Source organism: Corapipo altera, unplaced genomic scaffold (genome assembly GCF_003945725.1).
Source record: "Corapipo altera isolate COAL_440 unplaced genomic scaffold, ASM394572v1 112, whole genome shotgun sequence".
Classification (NCBI taxonomy): domain Eukaryota; kingdom Metazoa; phylum Chordata; class Aves; order Passeriformes; family Pipridae; genus Corapipo; species Corapipo altera.
In genome coordinates this window covers 6746054-6769653 of record NW_020884899.1, presented here as the reverse complement: position 1 = coordinate 6769653, position 23600 = coordinate 6746054, and the positions used below count along the sequence as shown (strand labels likewise).

The following is a 23600-nucleotide window of genomic DNA, read 5'->3' as shown; positions in this document are numbered from 1 at the left end:
TCCTTTAGGGAAACGTGTTGTTAACCCCAGTGCCATAATGCATTTAACTAAAACATATTTTGGAGAGTATCATTGTCTCAGCAATATGAGAAAATTCAGATATGGAATTATTTGCTCTAGTACTTTTTGTTGTGGTTTTTTGTTCGATTGGTTTGTTTTGGCTTTTTTGGTCTGGATATCAAACACTGAGCAACAAAGAAAAATATTTTAATCTCTCTATATATTTTACCTATTGCCTTTGACCCACACATTCTGGGTCTGTTGTTTTCATTTCAACACCACCCCCTTCATCCAAGCTCTCTTAGAGAAGACGTGTTCTTTCCAGAAAGCCTCCTCCCACAGCAGCCTCGCTGGGCTCTTGTGATTTACCCTGGCTGGACGTCTCCCTCTTAGTCTTGGGATCCCTTTGATTAATCCCAGTGTGTTTTGGGCCATGTGTGAAGGAAGTGCTGGCACAAATGCTTGAGAGAGTAATATCAACTCCTGAGCACTAAATGACCAAATCCCAATAATCTGTTCCGAAATAATAAAGAACAAGTTTGTGTTGCATATGGCTGGGCAGGAAGCAACCAGAAAGTTGTTCAGGCCTAGCATTTATCCTGAAGTAAATTCCATACTGACTTGGCACCATCGTCTCCTAAGTGCCTCTCTTCTGTTTTGGCAAAAAAAGACTCTTGTCCCAAAAAGGCCAAAGCTGCTGTTGTATTCAGGTAGGTTTTGTTAACATCATGCAAGCTTAACAGATCTACTCAGAGATCTCTTAAAACCTCAGCACAACAAATGATCCTACCTCCTTTTTTGTTGCCTTGTACCGAGGCATATCCAGGAAGACAAATACAGCTATTATGTGCTTTAGCACCCCTCTGGGATGTATTTCTGCTCGATGCTTCTTGGCTGTGTTGCTCCATAAGTTCATTTATTTATTTATTTTTCCTGGAGGCTGGGTGAGGCGAGAGAGGAAAAGTGTTTCTGGTGGCACGGGGAACAGATTGTAAAACCTGTGTTCCTAAGTGTTATAGACTTTGGTCTCACAAGAATTGTGCCCTCTGGAGAATCTCAGCAAAGTGAAACTGCTCCATTAGGTCGTGCTGCACCAGTCCACCCCTCTTTGTATACAGAGGGTTGAATTTGTATTGCAAAGAGAAGGAAAAGTGGTGGAGGGCGGGGAAGAAGTTTTTGAGCAAAACGGTTTTTTTTAGTACCTTCTTGACTTGTTGTTTGTGCACATAGCAGTTGCCAGTCCCTTCTCCATCCTCACACGGGTAGAAATTTAGAAAATCCACGGAAGAAACAAGTTTTCATAGCAATTTTATGGTGTATTTTCAAAGACCCTCATTACTCTAACCTAACGTCAACATGCTGGGAGCAGGTGACAGCCTCCCAGAGCAGCAGAAAGGAAAGGAGCTCCTATAGATTTCCCATGCAAGCTGCTTCTCCTGCAGAGCACTGTGAATTCCCTCAGCTGGGACAAACTGTGCTGTGAAGGAGGGGTAGGAAGCTGGTTAAGAACTGGACACCCGTTCCCCTCCCAGGATTTTTTTTTTTTTTTTTTAATTACCTCTTTAACTCTGTGATATTTTAACATATGTAGAACACAACTCTGGTTCAGAGAACTGTTCTGGAGCAGTGAGAGATCCTAGAAGGAGTTTGAGCAATGGGCTGTATTGGGTTGTCCTGGGAGCAGTGTACAATATGCTGCCCCTCCTTAGGAAGGTTGTAACCTCCTGATTTAGGCCTACAAGTGAGCAGAACATCTATTTTCCACAGAGCAAACCACTTTTTCAGACTATTGACAGCAACTGTGTGCATGATGGGTGTATTTTCCTTTCTGCTTTGCATTGTCCTAAGTTTTTGTCATTTGTATAAATGATTACAAAAGCACTCCCAGGAGACCACACACACACACTCATAAAACTATTGTAAAGAGAAGCATTGCAGGCTATTGCTAGAGGCTATTTTATTGTATATTTTGAGGAAACGTCTCATTTTCTCCTGACAAATGGAGAAAGTGAGAACTCCAGAGACTCGAATTATTTTCTGAACAGTGTGATTATTCTGCAGAGCTTAGACTAGGAAATGCCACCATCGGCATCTTTGGGGAAGGATGTGCTCTGAGAAGCAGAGGCTGCTATCAGTAAAAAAACAGGAGGAAAAGCACATATTTTCTTAGAATAGAATCATAGACTCAACCAGGTTGGAAAAGACCTCTGAGATCATCAAATCCAACCCTTGATCCAACCCCGCCATGGTTCCCACACCATGGCACTCAGTGCCACATCCAGTCTCACCTTAAACACCTCCAGGGACAGTGAATCTACCACCTCCCTGGGTAGCCCATTCCAATGTCTGATTACTCTCTCTGTAAAAAATTTCTTCCTAATATCCAACCTAACCCTCCCCTGGCAGAGCTTAAGACTTGAAGCATTTTGAGATCCCCTATTTGTGTCTATTACTGGTTGCAGCTTGAGTTGTCTTTTTAAAGGGAGAAAAGTTCCAGACTAACTGGTTAATGGGTGACAGGTTGGGCATAGGTTAATGTTTGAGTAGGTGACATTGTCACATGTGGTTAAGTGCACTTCTGGTGACAGGGAGCTGCAGACTCACTGAAGGAAGAGCTGAGAAGATCTGAGGAGGGATGTTTTGGGAGACAGTACACTCTGTGTGTGCATGTTTGGGATGGCAAAATCCAGTAGCAAGAGGAACTCTGAGTTTTGCTTATAGGATGGAGTGAAATCTGCCCCCTCCTTTTTTTTTTTTTCCCCAAGTGGGCTGTGATGGGCTGCCCAGCTCTGTAGGGAAACCTTTGTCTGACTCTGTGAAGGTGCTGCAGGTGTTGTTTAAGAAGCTCTCTCAAAAGAGCTGCTGTTTTGATTTGGATTCCACCTGCTGTGGCAAAGCCAGTGGACTCAATAAGCGTCTTCAGTGCTGCAGCACTGGGGAAGGTGGGAGCTGTGAGTACAAGCAGCTTCAGTGCGTGTGAGGATGGACCCTGGTGAATGTGGATTGCAGGCCAAGCCCCTGCACTGGTGCTGCCAGTGTGACTGGTACAAGGTGCAGAGATAGGCAGCAGGCTGTGGAGACCTGCTTCAGTCCTGAAGCTGTACAGCAGAGCATGGATATTAATGAGCAGTAAAACGAACAGCTACTGTAGTTCTTGCAGGTGAACAGCTGAAACCCTGAAGCGTGAAGCCCGGTTACTTTTCTGACTACAGAGCTTCCAAAAAAAGAGAACTCATTTGGTAGTTTTGGTCTTGAGGCATAAACTGAGAGCTTATAAAGCTCTCTCCTTCCAACCTCTCTGCTAATGACCATGCAAATATGTGTTTTTATCAGCAAACTTAAGTAGGCATGACTGAAAGACACTTGGGAGGGATGGGGAGCGGGAAAGTTCTGGTATTCCTTAACTGCACATTACAGGGATAATGAAGCCCCTTAGGGAGCAGATGTGTGTGTGGTGACAATGTACCTTTAAACTGTTATTTCTCTGAGGAGAATTGCTCTTTAAAGCCTGAGAATGTGGTGCTAGGCAGGTTGTGTTCATGGTACTCTTACAGAAAGGGTCATTGCTCTCTGCTTTCCTCTGAGCAGGAGGAAGAAGGCAAAAAGAGACAGCTAGTGGAATGGTGAAAATCTCCTAGGATTTGAGGCTATTTAGTCTTCAAATTTCAGTTTTAGGCATTCTCACACTCTTGGAACAGGTCAAACTGTTTCAGTTCTCCTCTGCATGCCTTTTCTCAGATTTCTGCAAATAAAATTCTAGATCAGAGAATATTCCCCAGTTAAACCCAAACTTTGCTGCCCACCTCAGTGTTTCCTACCAGGCATAGAAGTTACGAAACAAAATGCTGTCAACTGCAGAGCCATCTGTGAGAGTGACTGAGCCCTATTCACAGGAATATTAGTCCAATCTGGCTGTTCCTAAGGGAACTGGAAAAACTTCAAGAAATGGGATTCCTCTTTGAAATGACCCTCAACTTTTCAAAACCTCCTCTTCCCAAATTTCAGTAGTCACAATTGATTTTGAGATAAGTTTTCCTCCTGTGCACCAGAAACATGGCAAAGCTGCAAGAGGACATGAATTGTGGAGTAATTTTGACTTTGTTCCCATTTCATCACATCTCTGCTTCCAGAATCCTTGTCTTTGCCTGCTACCTCCTTCAGATCAGCTGTCTGCTTTGGGGATTTTTTTTTCTTTTTCTTTTCTTTGCTATCTTTTTTTTTTTTGTTGTTGTTGTTAAATAATTCCATCTACATTTTAGATGCTGACTTAATAGCTTGTTTGTCAAATAAATTGGAAGAAGGCCGCCTGATAGCAGCCTCCCAAATGCCATGATTTCCAAGTCTCCAGACCCAGCTGGCATGGAGTTGAGTCTATTACCAAAAAAACCCCAAAACACTAACACATATGTTTTCCAGTCTATTAAAAAAGTTAATGGAGCTGGTGAGAGATGGGTGTGATGAGAGAGCTAAGTTGGCTTTTGAAGTGAGAAGTTTTCTCCGTGCTTCCAGAGAAGTAAGCAGATAAGTTTTGCTTGTAAGATAGCTCAGTGGGCTACCAGCTGCAAGAATGGCAGGGTGAAAGCAGTGAATGCTGGACACATCTTGGTAGGAATTGGCTCTGTCCATATGAGGAAAGAGTGAGATGTCAGTGGCACCCCTCTTATAGCTCCCTGAAAAGGGGCAAACAGAAGGGTCACAGTTTGTAACATTGCTATTTGCAAACTTCTCTGGCAAAGATTCCAAAGCCAGTGCCTTTCTGTGCTCTCTTTCTGACTTTTGTAGACTTCAGTAAAGCATTCTAGAAAATGAGAGTGAGTGAGTTATAGCTGATATTGTAAAACTCTCCACTGAGATGGATTTGACATTTTCTGGGCTCCAGTCCATTTCCCAATGGCACGTCTATTCTTCCTTGATGACAGGTGTGTCATTCCTTTTTTCTAGAGCACTAACTGCTAACTTTTTATTATCACTTTTTTTTTTTTGCTACACTGGGGCAGTGAGTTGAGGGTTCATAGAGGTCAGACCTGCTTTGGATAAAAAACTTGTTCTTCATCTATGAGAGCAGCCTCAGTGGATAGCTCTGGTGAGGTTGTAATTGAGTCCTGATTACAGTTGGCCATTGCTGGTATTGATAAATGGAGAACATGAAACAATTTCTATGCATAATCCCAGTTTACACCAGTAGGTAAAGTCTTTATTGCTCAACTACAGAATGAGCAAAACGTGGGACACTTTTCTGGTTTTGGAGTGGGGTTTTTTTTAGGAGGACTTAGACTAAGTTGTGAAGTACAGTTATGGAAATGGCATAGGGTGACCTTGCATATTTTTATGTGTTTTAATATGAAACCATTCTCTAATTATGAATCCTCTTGGTGTTTTTTGTCTCTGCTCTTCTCCTGGAAAGACTTCCAGCATGATTCTCTGATTTTTGAGCGCGTACTTTAACGTCCTATTGTAAAGCACTTCCTGGACTTACATCATCTAGATATGACAGCAATTGGGAAGATCTCTTAAGTCTTAGTTTCATGCAGATACTCTGTTTGTGAGGAGAAATGATCTGGAAAACATTCACGAGGACACTAGAGCTCAGATTTTTTAAGATATCTGCAGTTCGCTACTTCCTTCCATGGGCACATCCATGATCAGTTGTGTGACATTAGATGTGAACAGCTGGTAAAATCTGATGGGTTTCAGGAACCCCCCTGGACCTTGATACAGCAGAAATTCATCTTCTACAATCTATCAAAGCCTGTGATCAGATTTCTGTCTGGTTGGCGATTTTCTGAGTCGTTCGTATCGTGTTGTTTTGTTTCTTTCCAGGTTGGAGAAACACCTTAGGGCTGATCATAAATGATGTGCAGTCCATACCCTGGTTCCCATGATAGGAGCCTGGCAAGGTCTGACTTGCACTGTGGTCATACTTTGTTCCTCTTAATGTGTTGACCAGTTTCAGAAGATGACAAAGATTAATTCTCCAACAAGTTCTGTAGGAGAAAGTCCCTTTGTCCTGCCATCAGTAAAAGGTAAGCTCCCATCCATCACCAGCTGGACACAGTCTGCTTGACATTTCAGCCTTTTTTGGCATCTCTTTTTCCACTGAAAAGTGGATCTAGATTTACTGGATTTTGCCTCCAATTTTTCCTTTTGTGCAACCCAAGTTTTTCTGATGCTGAAGCGACACAAGTCCCCTCTGAAGTCGTCCCCCTCTACATACACTGGGGACAAGGTCCCACCAGTTGAAGCGCCCAACACACTGAACCACTCAGACTCCAAGTTCACCAGGACTACAAAAGGTGGACTTGGGCAAAATTCAGTCTCAGACGTGTTGGAAAAGTGCTGTTCTCCCTCTTTGCTGTGTGAAAATGCTCTTGTGACCGATTGACGTGGGCATGCAGAGGCAATCAGCAACCTGCCTGCCCTTAGTCTGTGAACATGGACTGCTCGGGGCATTCATCCCAGTGATTGTTAGCAGGAAGATGGAGCAGTGCTGAGAAACCAAGAGTATCCCTCAGCCCTATGGGAGCTGCCCAAGCTGTTGACCTTGTAAACTGGCTACTAGGGGGCTGAATTCACTGAGGAGACACATTGTGTGGTAGAGTGTCCTTACCAGCCAAGAGACAATGCTGCCCTGGGGACAGGGGTTCTGGCACATTGAGAGATCTGACCAAGGACCAAGATTTTTTTCTGCTTTGAAACCACTCCAGAAAGAATTTACATACTTTTTTTTTTTTTCCCTTATTTCCCTCCAAGCATCTTAGTCTGCTGCAATGTCTGAATATGGTCCAATTGGTTCACAAATGTCTTTGTATTGCCTGGCTGCTTATTCCCTGTCATTCCCAGTGGGGAAACTGGCCACTCAGAGACTGTTCAGCACAGAATGGGAAGGAGGAATGAAATCTAGTAGGAAGGCCTGAGGAAGCTGCCACTAATGCCTGAGATATAGAGAGAGGGTCAGCACACCTTCTGGCTCCCAAACGTGTTTGAAATCCAAGGGTGGTTTTCTGGTGGGTTTCTTGCCATCAGAAGGTAAGGGAATCCTTCACCCTTTCTTCTCTGCTCCTTTAAAACTAGATTGCTTGGCAGCTCCTAATCCTGTAGATAGCTATTTGTTCACTGAGTTTTCTCACACCAGCCGGGAAGCAAAGTCCTTCTGTGAGCTCTAATGTATCTGTGTGTTTTAATAATGCATTATTGTTGATTTTATACAAATATCACTATTTAGGAACTTCAAAGTCTTCGGTTTTCCCCCATCCTCCAGACTTTACTTCTTGCTGCTGCTGTTGTTGACACTTCCATGTATTTCAGCCTTGGAGAAATAAATATTTGTTTAGCTCTTCTCCTGCTGTGCCAGCTCAGTGCATTTGTTTAATGATGAGTTCAGTTCAGCTTTGCTTTAGGGAAATATATCATCCCAGAAAAGCAAGAGACTCTTTTGCAGACAAGTTGACCTGTGTTCTTGCCCCACACTTGCCACCCCATCCATCTCTTCCCCAGATTTGAGTTTGATTAAATAAATGTGCATGCAAAACTCCAAGGCAGTTGTGGGGAGGAGCCAAAGTTTTGCCTGTTTATTTCGCTACTCCATTTATCCTGACCTGAAATAGTGAGTAGAAGGTTGGACTCTAGCAGGTAGCTGCTGCCCTTTCTTGTCGTTACCTAAATTTTCTTTAATCTGTAATTTTCTTCTTATCATCTAAAATATCAAATCACATTTTGTCTTATAATATTTGCTTTAGAGCCAAACCCAAGCCTCTGTTTCAAAACATGTATGTGTAATGTTCTCTCAACCCCAACCTTCTTGAGTCAAATGAAAGATTATAGTTTTCACTCAAGACATCAAATTGGTCTATGCCATCAGATTTTTTTTAAAAATGAGGACACTGTTAACCTCCAAAATCTACATTTGTGAACCTAAATGAAGGTTCAACTTCTTTTTATTCCTGGAAATGCAGCATTACTTGGCAAAGAAATGAACATGGGATTTTATTAATGCCATTGCCATTTCAAGTAATTTTGCACAGCTGAAACTGGAAGTTTTCTATTAAACAAACAAACACCAACAAAAAAAAAAAAAAAGGGGGAGAGAGAGAAAACCCCATAAAACAAAACAAAAATCCCCAAACCCCACAAAATAGCATTATAAAAATACAAACTCTGGAAAGATCCAAATTTTCTTTTTTTGGCCTTTTACAAAACCTTCTTCAAATTATTTAAGCTACTTATGCTTCACTTTTGAAATACGGCAAGTATAATTTTGCCAATAACTACATTCAATTTCTGCCAGAAAGCAAAAAATCACTTCAGGGAAGTAACACATCAGGATCTCTCTTCATCTGTTTCCAGCTGATGAGGTTTCAGCCTATAGCAGAGATTGTTTGTTATTATGTTTCAGTGCATGACCTGGCACTTGTGCGGCTGAGTTTCATCTGACTACAATCACTCTGGCCCTCAAAGTCATCCCACAGTTTTTTTTATTTGTATGATATTCAGAACCTCCTCCATAATGATGATTCATTCCACAATGTGTCATCAGCAAATTTTGTTGGCATGGTTGTCCTTAACCATGCCAAGAAGTGTGATGAAAATATTATGTAAGATTTATCCTAGGAATCATCTATGAAGAATTCTACTCATAACCTTCTAGCCTGATTAAAATTATAGAAAATAGGAAAAGGACCTTATGTGCAAACTGTATCCCAAAGACATGAACTGTACTCAGCAGATACTTGTACAATTTGTTTTTAATCATAGTTGATGAGATTCCATAATCTTCATAGATACTCCGTATCAGTAACTGAGTCTCCTACTCACTGAAGTACTTCTATCCCTAATGTCTTCACTGAGTCACTTCTCCCACATTTTCTTTGTTTTCCCTGTGCCAAACACACACAGAGAATTAGCTCGTTCCCTTGTGAGTGATGCTTCTGCACACAAACCCTAAAATCTTGTCCTGACACATTAGTTGTCTCCTTACTTTGAGCTGACTCCATCCAGCTGATGCTGTCACGCATTAAAAGTTCCACCTCAGGCATTTGTTTGAACACAAAACACTATCCTCTGAAGGCAGTGTTCACTTGACTTAGGAAGCAATCCCCAGAGCACGATCATCTTCCTTTATGTTTCTGAAATTTAACTGAAGACAAAGGTTCCCTCAGTTTCAGAGTCTCAGCAGACTTCTGAAAGCTTCTTTTGCAGGAAGCCAGAGAACATTCCCTCTTGTAGACCTCTTCAAGTATTTTATTGCATGTATCAGATTAACAGTTAAGTTCCCCAACATTCCTTATGAGTGCTTTACCTCCCTGTCCCATAGGTATTCAGAATATGCTGAAGGCTTCTGTCATGTAATTTGGTGGAAATTATATTATATGTACGTAGCAGAATGAATTCTGTGTACCAATTACCACAAAGCTAAATATTATGCTACCACAAAGACAAGTTGCATTTGGAAACAACTATATATAATGCTAATAAGAAACGCACTTCCATCTTATTCTAATTAACCTGGAAAACCTTCCTTTTTCCAAATGAGAGAGACTTCAAGACATTCAGAATGTTAATAAACCCACAGGTATTTCCACTCTTTATATCTCCTGGCATACACTATTCATCAAGAATTGTTGCTCATTTCAGTCTGAGTCTGATTTTTCTCAGTCTAGAGAAGTTTAACGTTTTGAACCACTGCATCTAATTTTTTAGACGAAAAGGAAATCTTCTTTTCCCTGGTTTTGGTAAGAGGTGGAATTCCTAAATATTGACAATGTGTTAGCAAGAAAAGATACCAGCCTTAAGGCTCCTTAGGAGGACACAGCATAGCTCAGAGAATTCATCATGGGCACAATGACTGAACAGTAAGCTATGTTAAGGGTCCTTTGTGTTCACTGGCAACATAAAATTCTTACAGCAGAAGATATTATGACCTTTTATACAACAGATCCAAGTTGGATGTTTTTTTTGTGTGGTTGTCACTAGTTTGTGCTGAGCCCAGATTGGCTCAGTTTAATGGTTATAAGGTTTGTGAATAGAGTCTGAAAATCCAAATGAAATCAGAATCCATTTTTCTGTCTAACTGGTAGGAACAAGCTCTGAGACTTCAAACAACCTGAACATGAGCTGCCCTTTAGTGTCCAGATGTCATGCCTTCAAAGGAGAGCTAAAACTCATTTATGGAAATACTTGGAGTCCTCCCCTCCACCCCTCAAATGAATAGTCATAAAGCTGTAGGGTTCTTAAAGCCAGATCTTCAGTAATAGCACAAAATACTGCCTTTTATACTGTGCTGATAATGCTGTAGAATAGTGCAGTATATTTTTCCACCCAGAGAGCAACACCCAGTTAACATTTAAGTTAGTGAAGTGGAAATTTCCGTGACCTAATTTAAGAACCAGTCAAATGTCTTAGGTGAGGAAGTTTCACCAAAACGTAAATGCCACTGTATTTCTTCTTTGATTAAGAGAGTCCAGGTTAAGGGGTGGGGGAAAATGGTTATGATACAGGGGAATGCAGTAGAGAAGAAGGAATCCAATATCCAAGTAAGAGTACAGCTTAACTTCTGACCATGGGGCATCTGGAAGGTTCACTTTCAATTCATGCATATGACAGGCTTGCTCTTTGTTATCCAAAAGGGGGAGGAGAAAACCTGATATAACTAGGGAACTGAGATCAATTTTGTGAAAGTCTGTGAGGCATTATTTATAGTCTGTGTGCCAGAACCGTGCTTCCTCTCCAGGCCATAATCAGAAAATCAGTTCAGTCTCCTGTAGCGTAAATGAGATTGGGCAATGTGAATGAAGCTGCTTTCTCTTTTAACAGACTCCTTCCGTTGTTCCACTCCTGAACTCTCTTCATGTCCCTGTGTTTTTCCTCCTGCAGTCCAGTACATCGTTCAACAGAGATGCTGTGAAAGCAGGGACAGGCCGGCGTTTCCTTGGCGGGCTGTTAAATGATACATCCTACTGCTACACCCTGGAGGTCTCATTCTACAGCTACATATTGGGTGGACCTGCTTCTGCTGTCCCCTACACAGAAGAAGCCTGTATCCTTTTGAAATCCATCCTCCCCTTGCAGCACATATGAACTGGGCACTTAAGGTAAATACTTCTATCTCACTATAGAGTTTGCTGAGATGGGAACACACAAGTGGAAATGTGAGTCTGCTCCTGATGCTTTAATTTCCCTCATATTGATTCCCCATACTGTGGAAATTCAAGAAGAGAAAGACATTAGATCAAATAAGCCATTTCCCTCTTGTAGGAGATTGTCTCACGCACTTATTATAGAAACTAGTCCTGGAGAGCCTGTGATCCATTCCTTTCCACAGTCTTCCATTTCTTTCTTCATTTCTCTCCTTATTCTCTCATTATCCCTGTGTTTGTATTATTGTTTTAATAGCAAGTTGAAAGTGCATCCTTGGTACTGAGTTAAAACATCTTCTCTGCCTTTGAACTGCAGCCAAAAGGCTCTAAAGGATCCATTAGGTTCTGCAGCTGCCTCGGGGACAGATCTTTAAAGCCAGTTGACAAAGAAATGGAAAGTGAATTCTGAAAACAAAACCGACAAAGTTGTTGGCATTTTTGAGTGCTCAAATAGAAGCAATATTTCATTCCTCAAAAAACACATATCCATCTGGCTATCTCAATGTATCAGCCATTTGTAGAATTGTTCTGACTGGTCTCATGATCTGCTTTTATGTGTTTCTTTTTCTTTTTGTCACCATGCTCAATCAAATAGCCAGTGACCATACTTCAAGCTTGGGTGTTTTATTTCATTTTGTCATTCCATCTTGGCGGCTTTTGAAATTTTCACAGGTTTAGAAACACTGCAGAGGGAGCAAGATTAGTTGTGATTGCCTATTTACCTCTCCACTGCATTTTGGAAGTCAGGGAAGCTTTAGTGTAAGCAAGGGGGAAATTTTCATATGAGGTGTAATTCTTCACCATCCATGTATATGGGGACACTGTGAGGCAATAAGAGTGAGAAACAGGGAGCAGGGAATGTAATTGTTATTTATTTGGGGTTTCTGGTTTGACTTCTCCACCGAAAGAGAAATTTGGGGGCAAGAGGGGGATAAATATATTAAAGTGACTTATCAGGCTTGAGCATTTGGAATACAAGCTCTTTTTTTGGCCTGTAAGGTTAACTGTTTCCAAGGAACAGCTTTGTGCCATAAACGCCTATGTAGTATATCTTGCCACTTTCATTGCTGTAAGGTTTAGCTATTTATTTTCTTAAGTTGGTATTCTGGTGTTTCAAGAACCCATGCCTTGGTTTCACCTTTAATTTTTTTCCTCACTTAGTGCTCATTGTACTGAAAGCTGCCTATTTATCTTCCTTATTTATCAAGAACAATTTTTACAGTGGGGAAGGAGCCCCTATACAAATGAGATTACGATTCCCTTGTATATATTTTTCTTCATGATTTGTAGTTTGTGCTGGCTTAGTTTCCTTTTCCATAAAGATTCCTGGTTTGTGCTCCACAGGACAGAAGTTTCACGTGTGGGGTCTAACTTCTCTATTTGCTTGGCTTGCCTTGCCTTCTTCAGGCAGAGCTGCTCCATTCTCAGCTCAGTCATTGTGCCCATCAGCAGCTGGAGCACAGAAAACAGGTCCCAAATCAGAGATCCTTCTTGGAGGTGATGTATGGAAAGCTCAAGCAGCAGCTTGATTTCTACAGTTATAGTTTCACCTGGCTGGCTGGAACAGTGGAAGTTGTTTTTGACTGGCCTGGAAGACAACAGGCAGAGGAAGCTCTTTGCCCATGGATTATGCTCCACTGGCATTCTGCCGTGGTAGGTTTTATTACTTCCTTTTCAATGGAGGAATTCTATCAGAGTGCTGCCTATGACAGCTCTTCCTCACATGTGCGGTTTCCTAATTAGAGAAAGAAATGGAGCTGCTTGAAATAGTCTCTAAACTGGTCTGATCCAACACAGGAGTAGCCACTGCATTTGTGTACATCCTATCCTGGCAGGGGAAGAAGTTTCATATCACTGAAGTGCCTATGACCAAAAGTAAAACAGTTGCAGAGCATTTCAGTTTAGTCTGAACAGCCCTTCCAAGCTATTTGCAAGTTAGTGATTAATTAATGCTCAAATTTTTTAATGGACCTGAACCAAAGACACAGGCAGTCAGTGCCTATTGGCCTCCAAGGACAAGGCTGCTTCTATTAACTATCCAGCTACATGCAGGCAGCAAGTCAAGGAAATAAATGAAGAAAATACAATGAGCCCAAGAAGGGTGAACTGATAGGGCAAATATTATGGAAATCTACCTTCCAAGATATATTTCTTAGGACTTTTTTCATCCCACTGTGATGCTATTGGGTTCTGTGGGTTGGTGTGTTTGTTTGTTTGTTTTCTTTTCTACAGAAACAGAATCAGGGAGGCTAGGATTGTTCAAAGCTTCTAATGTTGGATTAAGAAGTGGAGACTGAGATTCAGCCTCAAATTCAGGGGACCCTTGGCCTTAAAAAGAAACTACAAAGCAGATCACATTCCCCATTCAGAACTAGCCATACTGGCTCCTTTTAGAGAACAAAGGAAATTAGGATCTCCAGGTCCTATAGAAATATTAATTTAGCCTAATGTTGTTCTGTTGACAGGTGAGAAAACTGAAAAAAACCTGAATAGTCTTGTATTTGCACTGATGGCATGTAATTATACCTGTCAGCTTCTTTTCTTTACAGCATTTGTGGCAAATAAGATCACTACTCCCTTTCATGCCATTATACAAATGGATTAGGTTTGTTGGTGGGTTTTATACATCTCTTCATGTTTTCATGTTTTCCAGGTTTTACATGCTAACTCTATGATCCATAAAAAGCTCTGTATGAGAATGCAATAGATATATTTCTACAGTGGGAATGATTATGAATTTTGTTCAAACTTGCATGACTGAAATGTACTTCGCAATTTTTGAGAGAAGTGGATACCTTACATGCATGAAAATGGGACACAGACTTTAAGTTTGATAGCTGTTTGAATTCTGATATTGTTAGTGTGGACAGTAACTTTTTTTAATAAGAAAAGTAAGAAAATTTTAAAAAAGGATGGGATGGTATAATTAGAAGTGAAAGATCAGTTTTAAATTACTCCAGTTAGTATGACTGAATGTATTCTAAATGAATTGGTTCAGAATTTAGAGGATGATACCTGTCATGTTCTATAGAAACGAATTTGCCACTGAATCTGCACTATTTAAATGAAATCCAGGAGGGAAGGATCTTCCTTCAGTCTGTGCAGGGGGTGTATGTTTGGGGCATATATGGTGGGATAAAAGTGTTGAATTTCTGGCCTCTTCCAACATAGAGAATTAACGTGATTGCATGGATGTCTGAGACCTCGATTAGCATGATCACTAATGGTTACTGCTGGAGTGTCTCTTGTATTTTCATCCGGCAAGCAAAGCACTGCATCAGGTGTAGCTTCCTAAATGTCCTGTTATACATTCCTTAAGAGGTATGTGTGTGTGTCTGGTGGGTCTGTGTCTAACTGATATGTACCTGGTGTATGAGAAACATTAGGGATGTGTTCTGTAAGCCTGGCTCTGCAGAATACTCTATGATAACATGTGCTGCAGATAACAGTGAATGGACTCTGTTTCGAAGGCATAATAAGAGGATTGCAGGCTTGTCTGTTACTTGCCTGGAAGTGGACACAGAAATGTTTAAAACCCTTCTCACACATGCACACATTTGGTGGTAACTGATTAAAAAGGCAGCACAGCAACAGTTAGCTGAGTACCAGGTGAAGAAGCTTTAAAATGAGCTGATATGTTTCCATTAAATTCCATGTTTTACTAGGCATTTACAGGGCTTATGACACAAGGCTTGTAAACTGCTCTGTAACGTTTACCACCAGCAGCTCAGTTGCTGAGCTGTCTCAGTACACACCAGCCTCATAGCTGGGCAAGGAACAAAGGATAAAAGTGGGAGATGAAGGATGAATCCCCAGCTGTAGGACTGAGCATTGCCCTGACAGTGCACCCGGAATTGTTTCCCACTGCAGCTGTGAGCAGCAGCCGTCACAGCCTGACCTGAGAGCAGCCAGTAAAGGACTCTCACATCGACAGCTTTAAAATCTTCTATTGGATTCCTTTATTAGAGTGTTTGAACTGGATCCTCGCTGCAAAGCAGGCAGCCCATAACAGATAATAAAAGGTTTTACTCTTGCAAAGTCTAGCCACGAGATAGGAACATGGAAACAATGGAGACCTGGCAAGAACTGGTATGCTTGTAGCCTGATAGTTATAGGGGAGAAAAATCATCAAGGTGTGTGAGTGCCAGTGTTATCAGCATGTCTGTGGCATTTTGTGTATTTTAATCTTAATTTCAAGCTTCCTTCAGATGAGAAAGGCCCCCATCCAAAGGTGGGCCTTCAGTCATCTATGTGTAGGGCTTTACTCATTGAAATCACTTCTGAGTGGAATAGGAGACTGGAACCCTGGACCAAGGGTTTAGTGGAACAGGTTTTCTTTGTACATCTTTTCTAAGCACATCACCTCTTTGATTTAATGGCCTCAATATAGAAAATGAATTTAATGAAACTTCTTTTGTAAAAAAAACCCAAAACCAAACCAAAACAAAAAAAACCCTGAAAAAAACCAAGAAAAAACCCACCCCATTTTTGAAACCATGGGTGAAGAACACAGAAGAGACCTTACTAATATTATCCCAAGGTAGATCTTTTCACATTACAAACAGCTGAGAGATTATGTCAGTACTTAAAACAGTATAGTTGAATCAACTCGCAAGGAAATCACTTGGCATTTTCCATTTCTCTGAATGTATTGAATTGGAAGCTTGTATCCCTTAAACAGGGTGTAGTTGCACTGCTGAAACCTTTCCCCTATTGTGGTCATAAAGATGTATTTATGTGGCTACAGCCACAAAATAAAAGCTTGGATTGACTGGAGTCTCTTCAGATGCCCAACAGGATCTCTCATCTTGGACTCTTGACACAGTTGGGATCACTGGGTTCATTCTTGTTCTTAACTTCAAGCAGAGTATCTGCCTGCTGCTTGACTGGGGACTCGGGTAGTTAAATCCCCTGGAGGAAACAGTCATTTGCTTACATCCAGATTCCTTTTAAAGAGTACTTGGATCTCAGTAAATGCCTATCCTGGGGAAAAGAAATCTGTATGCAAACTACAATTCCAGTAAAAGCATCTATAACTTTTAGAGCTTCATGGACCTGCGAGTCCCCTGGGGCAAATGTACTTGGTTATTTTGGGCTTTTTTAAATTTCTTTTTTTGGCAACTGCCTGTTCTGATCCTCCTAGCTCTGCTAGTGATATCCTTAAGAGAAGATCCTCATGAGCCAGATTATGGCACTTGCAGCTTCATTCCCATCCAGTAAGGGCAACATTACTACCAAAAGCCAATGAGGTATGAAAGGCTGTGCTGATAAAGCTGAGGGAGCTCTGCAGACGTTATCTAGTGTAGCTTGTTTGAACTTGAGCTAGAGCTTGTTGCCAAGATGATTTAAAAGTATATCAGGCACATACTTAGGAAAAGACTTCCAGAGGTCTACATCTCCATCCTTCTTCTGCTAAGCTTCTAGAAACAAGGTCCTTTCTGTGTCTTGCAAAAAGTGGTATTAATCCTAATCCTGCAGATTTTCCTAACAGCGACCTCCTTACACATCTTCTCTCCATTATTTGGTTATTTCTTAGTACCATATCTAAGGCTGTCTTGGAGGAAAGGAAACAAAATCCTCTGTCAGCTCCCCAGTCTGTGTGAAAGTGTCAAGGTTTACAACCACAATTTCAAATGCTCTTAATATTACTGGAAGCATAGAGTTAAATTATAGAGTTGTAAAGTTACTTTATAGTGATAATGCTGTCAAGCATCAATATCTCTGCCCCAGGGCACCATGGAAACTCAGTTAATGATATAAGAAGCTGATATTTTTCAGGGTTGCAGCTGTTGGCTCATACCCAGAAGGAATCTGTGTGTTTGTTCATATTGGGTATATACAGTGGGACCTGCTCAAAGAAAATTAGGAAACAGTGAAAGTCTGTTTAATGAAGTGCAGTGGAATGAAGGTACAAAGCAGAACATGGTGTTGCAGTTTGCACACCTCTTTCCCTCACAGGATTCAATAGAGTGGACAATACTGTACATAAATACTTCTTTACTGTCAGAGAGAGTGTTTGTGGGGGAGAGTTTATATTTATATGTATATAGTTATATGTAGATTTGTTTATCTAGTTGCCTGTAGCTCTGACTGCATCCAATAATACTAAAAATTGTTACATTTTTCTGTTAGTATTCCTTCTGTAGACAGGAAAAAAAATAACTTATACCAAGCACAAGTGATGCTTTTGCTGAATGCTTGGAAGGTGAAGTTGATTACATAAGTGATCACAGAGTTGTGGCTAACAGAAACAAGGGGGGAAGCTCCCTCCTTCTTGGAACTGGCTTTCAAGGGTTTAAATGCTTCTCTTATAAACTTACTTTTCCATAAACTTGTATTTTTCCTTTGTCTTAGAAGCAACTTAGACAAAACTAAGCATATAGAACTGATTGTGAGGCTCTTGGGTGCTCAGAACACCATACAAATGCTATTAGATTCCTAGTTAGAATAATTCTTTGGTAAATGTTAAATTCCTATTAGTAACACTTGCTAAACTTAAGTGCAAAGGAAAGGGCAAAGCTAATCTGAAAGGCAACGGAGAGCAGGGCTTAAAAGATATTAACAATTTGTTGGAAATGTCTGAGGGGAGTGGTTATTATAACTAAAGACTAATATCTGTGGGTTGAAGACTTAGGTTAGGAAAGGGCTTTAGCCAGTGCTGTGCTTAGAAACTTTCCCAAATGTCAATGGGAATGAAGAGAAAAAAGCCATTTAGAATGAGGCATTTTTCAAAAAGCAATAAACAGCAAAATTGCAGTGTCTCTGGGACAGGTCTCTGCTTTTCTGCTGGCCTGTAGTGGTGGTGTTTGTGTGTCTCTGTATTTGTCTCCTTTTTGCCCTTCTCTGTGTCTCTTCACTTCTGGCTCAGTCTTCTCCCCTGTGCCTGCCTTGTCTGTATCCTCACCATCTTGTTGGCAATTTTCGTTGTTAGCCCTACCCCTGCCTTTCTGTCATCTTAGCAAGACTTTTTGCAGGAGCTGTTTGATTAATCAGACACACCCAGTCTCTGCTTTTTTGTTCACTTTTTTTTTTGTTTCACTGTCTTTCACCTAAACTATTTTTTCTTTTTTATTTTGCTACCTAAAGGCTCAGTAGAATTTATTGGTGATTAAACGGAATCCTAGGGTGGGAGAAGTAGTTATTTTTTAACTACTATTTCTTCAGTCCCAAATACTAATATTATGAAAGGGCACCAGAGATGTTTTTTAAGAAACTTGGCAAAGAAACAAGCTTCTTTCTGTCTGTGTCTGTCTTTCTCAGCTGCTTGACCAATTGCAACTGAATTTGACAGTGATAAAGGTCTCAGTGATATTACATTCCTATGAGTTTCATGAAAAATAGCTGGCTGAATGAGCAGAGAAACCAAAATTAATCTCTTCAGTAGGGACAGCTGCATCTCTATTGTTAGAAACCAGGGGAGGACAGCAGGCATGAAAGTCACAGGAGGCAGATCCAACGTCTCCTTTTCTTTCTGAGCATGTCCCTGGTGAGTTGAGACTTCACTCTCCTTTTCTCTATACACTTTTACCCCTAACATCTCTGCAAACCTTAACAAAGGATGTCTCATGGCATTCTGAAAAACAGACTGCATCTTCCCCATCATACCATTGCTGAGATAGGCCAGAAACCTGTCAGGTGCAGTTCACAGGTGAAGAGAATACCCATTTAAGCCAAGGCCAATACATGTCCACCCCAATCCAGCTATGTTTCTTGTCACCTAGAGGTGAAACTTTGTCCACAGTTCAGATTCACAAAGCCAGAACATGTCTCAGACATAAACTAAAGATAACCTGCAGCTTTGATCTAGTGTTCAGAAACCTCTGTGTTTTGACAAGAGCAGGATGGGTCTGATTCTCTCATGTCTCATTTCTTAAGAACAGAACAGCCAAGTCAGTTCAGATCAAAATTAGTCCTCTGTAGTGTCTTGTCTCTGACAGAGGCCAAAATAAGATGCCTGTGAAGAATTTAATAACAGAATAAGCATATAACTCTTTTCTCTGAATATTCTTTGGTTTCCAGCAATTAGTGGTTTGGGGATCCCAGAGCCAGAGATGTTAAAATCATGAACTCATTTAGGTTGGAAAAGACCTCTAAGATCATCAAGTCCACCACTAAACCATGTCTACATGTCTTTTAAATGCCTCCAGGAATGGTGACTCCACCGCTTCCCTGGGGAGCTTGTTCCAGTGCCTGACAACCCTTTTGGTGAAGAAATGTTTTCTAATACCCAATCTAAACCTCTCCTGGCACAACTTGAGGCCGTTTTCTCGAGTCCTATCACTTGTTACTGGGAGAAGAGAGCAAGACCCACATGTTGATTATATCTGAGCTAACATTCAATGGATTTGTCTCCCATGAACCTGTGAACATTTTTAACATCCACAACATTCTGTGCTAGGCATTTCCATAGCTGAATAAGATCTTGTTTGTTTTTAGCCTGCTGCCTGCAAGCATTATTTTGTTATTCCTAGCTGTTACACTGGAAGCAGCATTGGCCCCCTCAGCTGCCTTTATTTCACATTTAAAGTCTCATAGCCAATGGAGTTATTTATTGTCTGAGTACTTACCCTGTACATCATAAGCAGATAAATATTACCACATCAGGTAACCATGTCTAGAGTTGGTTTGTCATCTTATATTTTCTCTCTAGTTATACACAACTGTAGGAGTTGCCAAGCAATGGAGAATCAACTCCAGTGACTCTAATGGCAGAATTGGTATTTGCTGTGTGATTTTTTATTTGCGTTCAGGATAAATCCCACCCTGGTCACATGAGCAGCAGGTATAAGCATCAAATGAAAGATAAAGCTTTCTGTTTCAGAGTGCACACTGTCAACAACGTGTGTTTGGTTCCTGATGCACTTAACAGTCTGTCCTTGTTCTCCTGTACTCTCCCCAGTACTTAGGAGGGATTCAGAACTCGTTAAATTAACTGAATTTCTGTTCAGGATAGGAACCAATGCCTGTTGGAAGAATTACAGTTTTGAAAACTGGAATATCCTATATACTTTGCTTTCTGTCATTATGATTGGTGTGCATCACTCTTCCCAGCAAACCAACTTCTGGATAACGTGCTCCCACAGTCAGGTTGCATTCAGGATACTGTCAGGCTGATTATTTCTTTTTTTTTAAAACTAAGCAATCCTTATTAAACCAGCATCTGTCATCTGACACCACTGAAGACCAAATGATAGGTGACAATCCATTCTTCTTTTCTCCATTGTCCAGTCCCTCAAGAAATTCAGCATGAATGTTAACTACTGAGGACCTCTCAAGTAGCAAAGAGGGATCTGCAGGGCAGTGGAGTGTCGTGTGTAGCAAAAGCTCACACTGGGCTGGTTTCTGTAGACATTTGGCTGGAGCAATACTGGGGGACATGTGCAAAGTGAGATCTCTTCCAAGCACATCAATACCTGAAAGATCTCAAGCTTCCTTTCAGTAAATCCTTAAGCAGGCTATTCAAGTGGAGTGTAGCTGGTTTAATCAAGATAGGGGATGGAAATGGCTCAGAAGATCCAGTTGTCTTCCTAGTGTCTTTCTAGAGGAGAGAGGCAGCTGGACTGCTAACACTCCTAGGTGAAATCAGGACTGCATTATTCTGCAAGTCCAAGGGGAGAGACTTTACAGTACTTCAGTCCATTATTCCTGTTTTCAAGCCTTTTCCTTGCTGAGTTTCTGTGGATTTCTTCCAGGTCTGATAAACGGCTGGTTCTGTTGGCAGAACACAGCTTCAGGCTCCTTGTTTCTTCCTGTGTAGCAGTAATACCTCCACCTGAGAAGATGCCCATGACTGCCTGTTAGCAGTTTGACAATCTCATATTCTTGCTGTGATACTGTGAAGATTTGAGACTGGGCTATTCCTGGGCCAACACGATTTTCATCCCAGTGTTCCTCCCTCCTTACTTAATGATTCCTCTTTGCACTGCATCCCTCGCATTTCTGCCAAGTAGAATTTGTTGCATTGACTTTCTTTCCAAAGTCTGCCCAGAAGGACAGCTTTCCTTCAGCCAGGACACAGAAAGGGCCTGTGTCTCTAGAACCATCAATATTTTTCTTGAGATGATAAATGAACTGCCAATAAACTGAGGCAGCTGCCAGATCCATCTGAGAAACAGACCTTCAGACCCAATTTATCCGTGCTTGGTTTATTTATGTGTCTGAAAACATTTGGGATGCAAACAGAAGGATAACCACTCTGAGGCAGCCACTTGGATGGTCTAGATGGATGCAGTGGGAGTTTATGGACTGGTTCAGATACACTAGCTATTACTTTGTGCTTGCCTATCTCAAAGAAGAAAATGGCTTCAGATTCATCATAGGGAACACCACAGAAAAGAAACAAAGCTTCCAAAGCAAGAGCTAAATTCTCATACCTGCTGTATCATTCAGTTTGTTTTTCTTCATCTCTTCTTTCTTGCCTATAATTCAGGTTTTTACATAATCTATGAAATTTGTGTTGTCAGGATTTTTCTAAGGAGATGAGGCATGGCTGATTGCATTGTGCCTGGAGGGGCGGGACCAATTTACGTGCTTCAATGAGTAAGGTTTGTAGAGAGACCAGTTTGGATTTGAACCAGATGATACAGCTGGGAAAAGCAGGATGCCTCTGTGTTTAGGATTCTTTGCAGGGCAACAGGGGTGTCTGTGCATTTCATTTACATTCACCCTAAAATTTCTGAGCCCATTTTTTCTGTTTCAACCGGCAAGAGTTCTCAGTGGTATTAAGTTTGGGCAAGTTTGATGAGAACAGGCAGCTGAGTAAAGGAAAGGGACTCAACTAATGCCTCTGCTGGGGGCAAGGCTGGAGCGAGTGTAAATGTTACTGCACACCAGAGGGTCTGTATGGGGGAGTAACTGTAAAATGCTCCAGCACAGAGAGAATTTCAGCTGGCACATGATCGATATTGCTGAAGGAACCTGGGTTATGGACCTGTGTGATCCAAGAGCACCAGCTCCAGCTCTTTGCTGACAAGGGGGACTCAGGCAAGCCCAAGGCAGCAAAACCAGCGAGGATGAGCGCTCGGTGTCAGCTCTCAGGAGCAGAGAGGGAGGCCCGGCGTCTCGATGCCTCTTGGCACCTCCCCGTAGCTGTTCGGCAGGGCAAGGCTGGTCCTCCCGGGGCGGTCCCCCCTCCTCGCCCGGGCCGGCAGCGGCAGCGCGGCTCCCTCTCGCTGTAGCTCAAGTGCCCTCTTCTGGCACCGGCAGCGCCGTTCCTCCAGTGCAGCCGACTGAAGAGCAGTGGATGTTTTTCTGATGGTTGCTGAAATCAGGAACAAAGCAGGTTTTTTCTCCCTTTGCTTTCCCTCTCTGTCCGGACTGCCCTGGCAGCAATAGCAGTTGGAGGATACAGGGCATCCCTGTTTTACCAGCCTGTCCAGGTCTAAGTTTTCCTGTGGCACAGTGCTGTGAGGGGATTGTGTTTGCATCTGAGCTCATTAAATAAAGATACTTTTATTCTCTTTTGTCTTTTTTCCTCCTGCCTTATCTGTATCTGTTGTAAATCTGTAGCTATCTCGATTTACAGATTGGGGTGGCCTTTTCCTTCTCATGTTCTCTGCTCTCTCTTGTATAAATTGTCTCTTGGCTATTCTTGACCTGTTGATGTCAATAGTTTTCACCATGAATCCCAATGGGATCTAGATTTGACCTCTATCAATTACCAAGAACTGGTTGGTGATGAAATGAGGGGAGAAGGGAACGTGCAGCTGCTGTAGGAGAAGTTCCCATCCTGTCTGGAAAATGAAAGTTTGGATCCACTTGCTAATGTCAGTTCAAGGTTAGAAGTACACAGCACAGCAACTGCATGTGTCTGCAGAGGGATTTAAAATCAGCCTTAAGAAAAAGGAGTTTCCTGCACTCCTTTATCGCATCAGTGACCGTCAGAGGCCTTTGCATGTGCTTTGGATTTTCCTCTGTGTTTAAGGAACATTTCAAGCCATAATTGATTATAGCTGAATTTGTGTTACAAAGTAGGGAACAGCAGGTCAGGACATTTACGCTACGAGACGAGACTGAGCCTGATTCCCATTTAGATCCTTTACAGCAGAAGGGTAGTGGTTTTTTGCCCCGGTTACAAGCAGTGTCTCAGCTATCAAGTACAATGCTGTATTAATAATTCTGTACTTATTGTAGGCTCTCTGAATGCAAATCCCTAACACACAAGCTGGATTGGCATAAACCACTTTAGGAAGCATACATACAATTTGTACTGCCCTCCACTGCCTTCATGAGGAGTAAGAGGAGCTGGAGTCAAGATTGCCAGGTTTTGCAAAGTGCCAAGCTGAAAGTGAAAATCCAGCTTCTCCCTTCAAGGTGAAAAGGACATCAGAGATTCTGGTGGTTTTGGTCTGCCTGAGGATCTCTACCTGCAGTGGTCCCTGCTCTGTTTCATGCACTTTTAAACTGTCATAAGCTGATGTTTTTTCCTGGTCACTTCGCTATTAATTTAATAAGGTCTTGGGACTGAAG

General features: G+C 41.6%; 1 protein-coding gene across 1 annotated transcript in view; it reads left to right on the top strand.

The window, feature by feature from the left end:
• The window catches only part of LOC113949901 (BEN domain-containing protein 5-like), a 910469-nt gene that overhangs the window by 813783 nt on the left and 73086 nt on the right, over positions 1 to 23600 (top strand). Inside the window, exon 11 of the mRNA XM_027649026.1 lies at positions 10870 to 11032. Coding sequence (XP_027504827.1) covers positions 10870 to 11032 — 163 coding nt within the window. The remainder of the gene's footprint in view (positions 1 to 10869; positions 11033 to 23600) is intronic.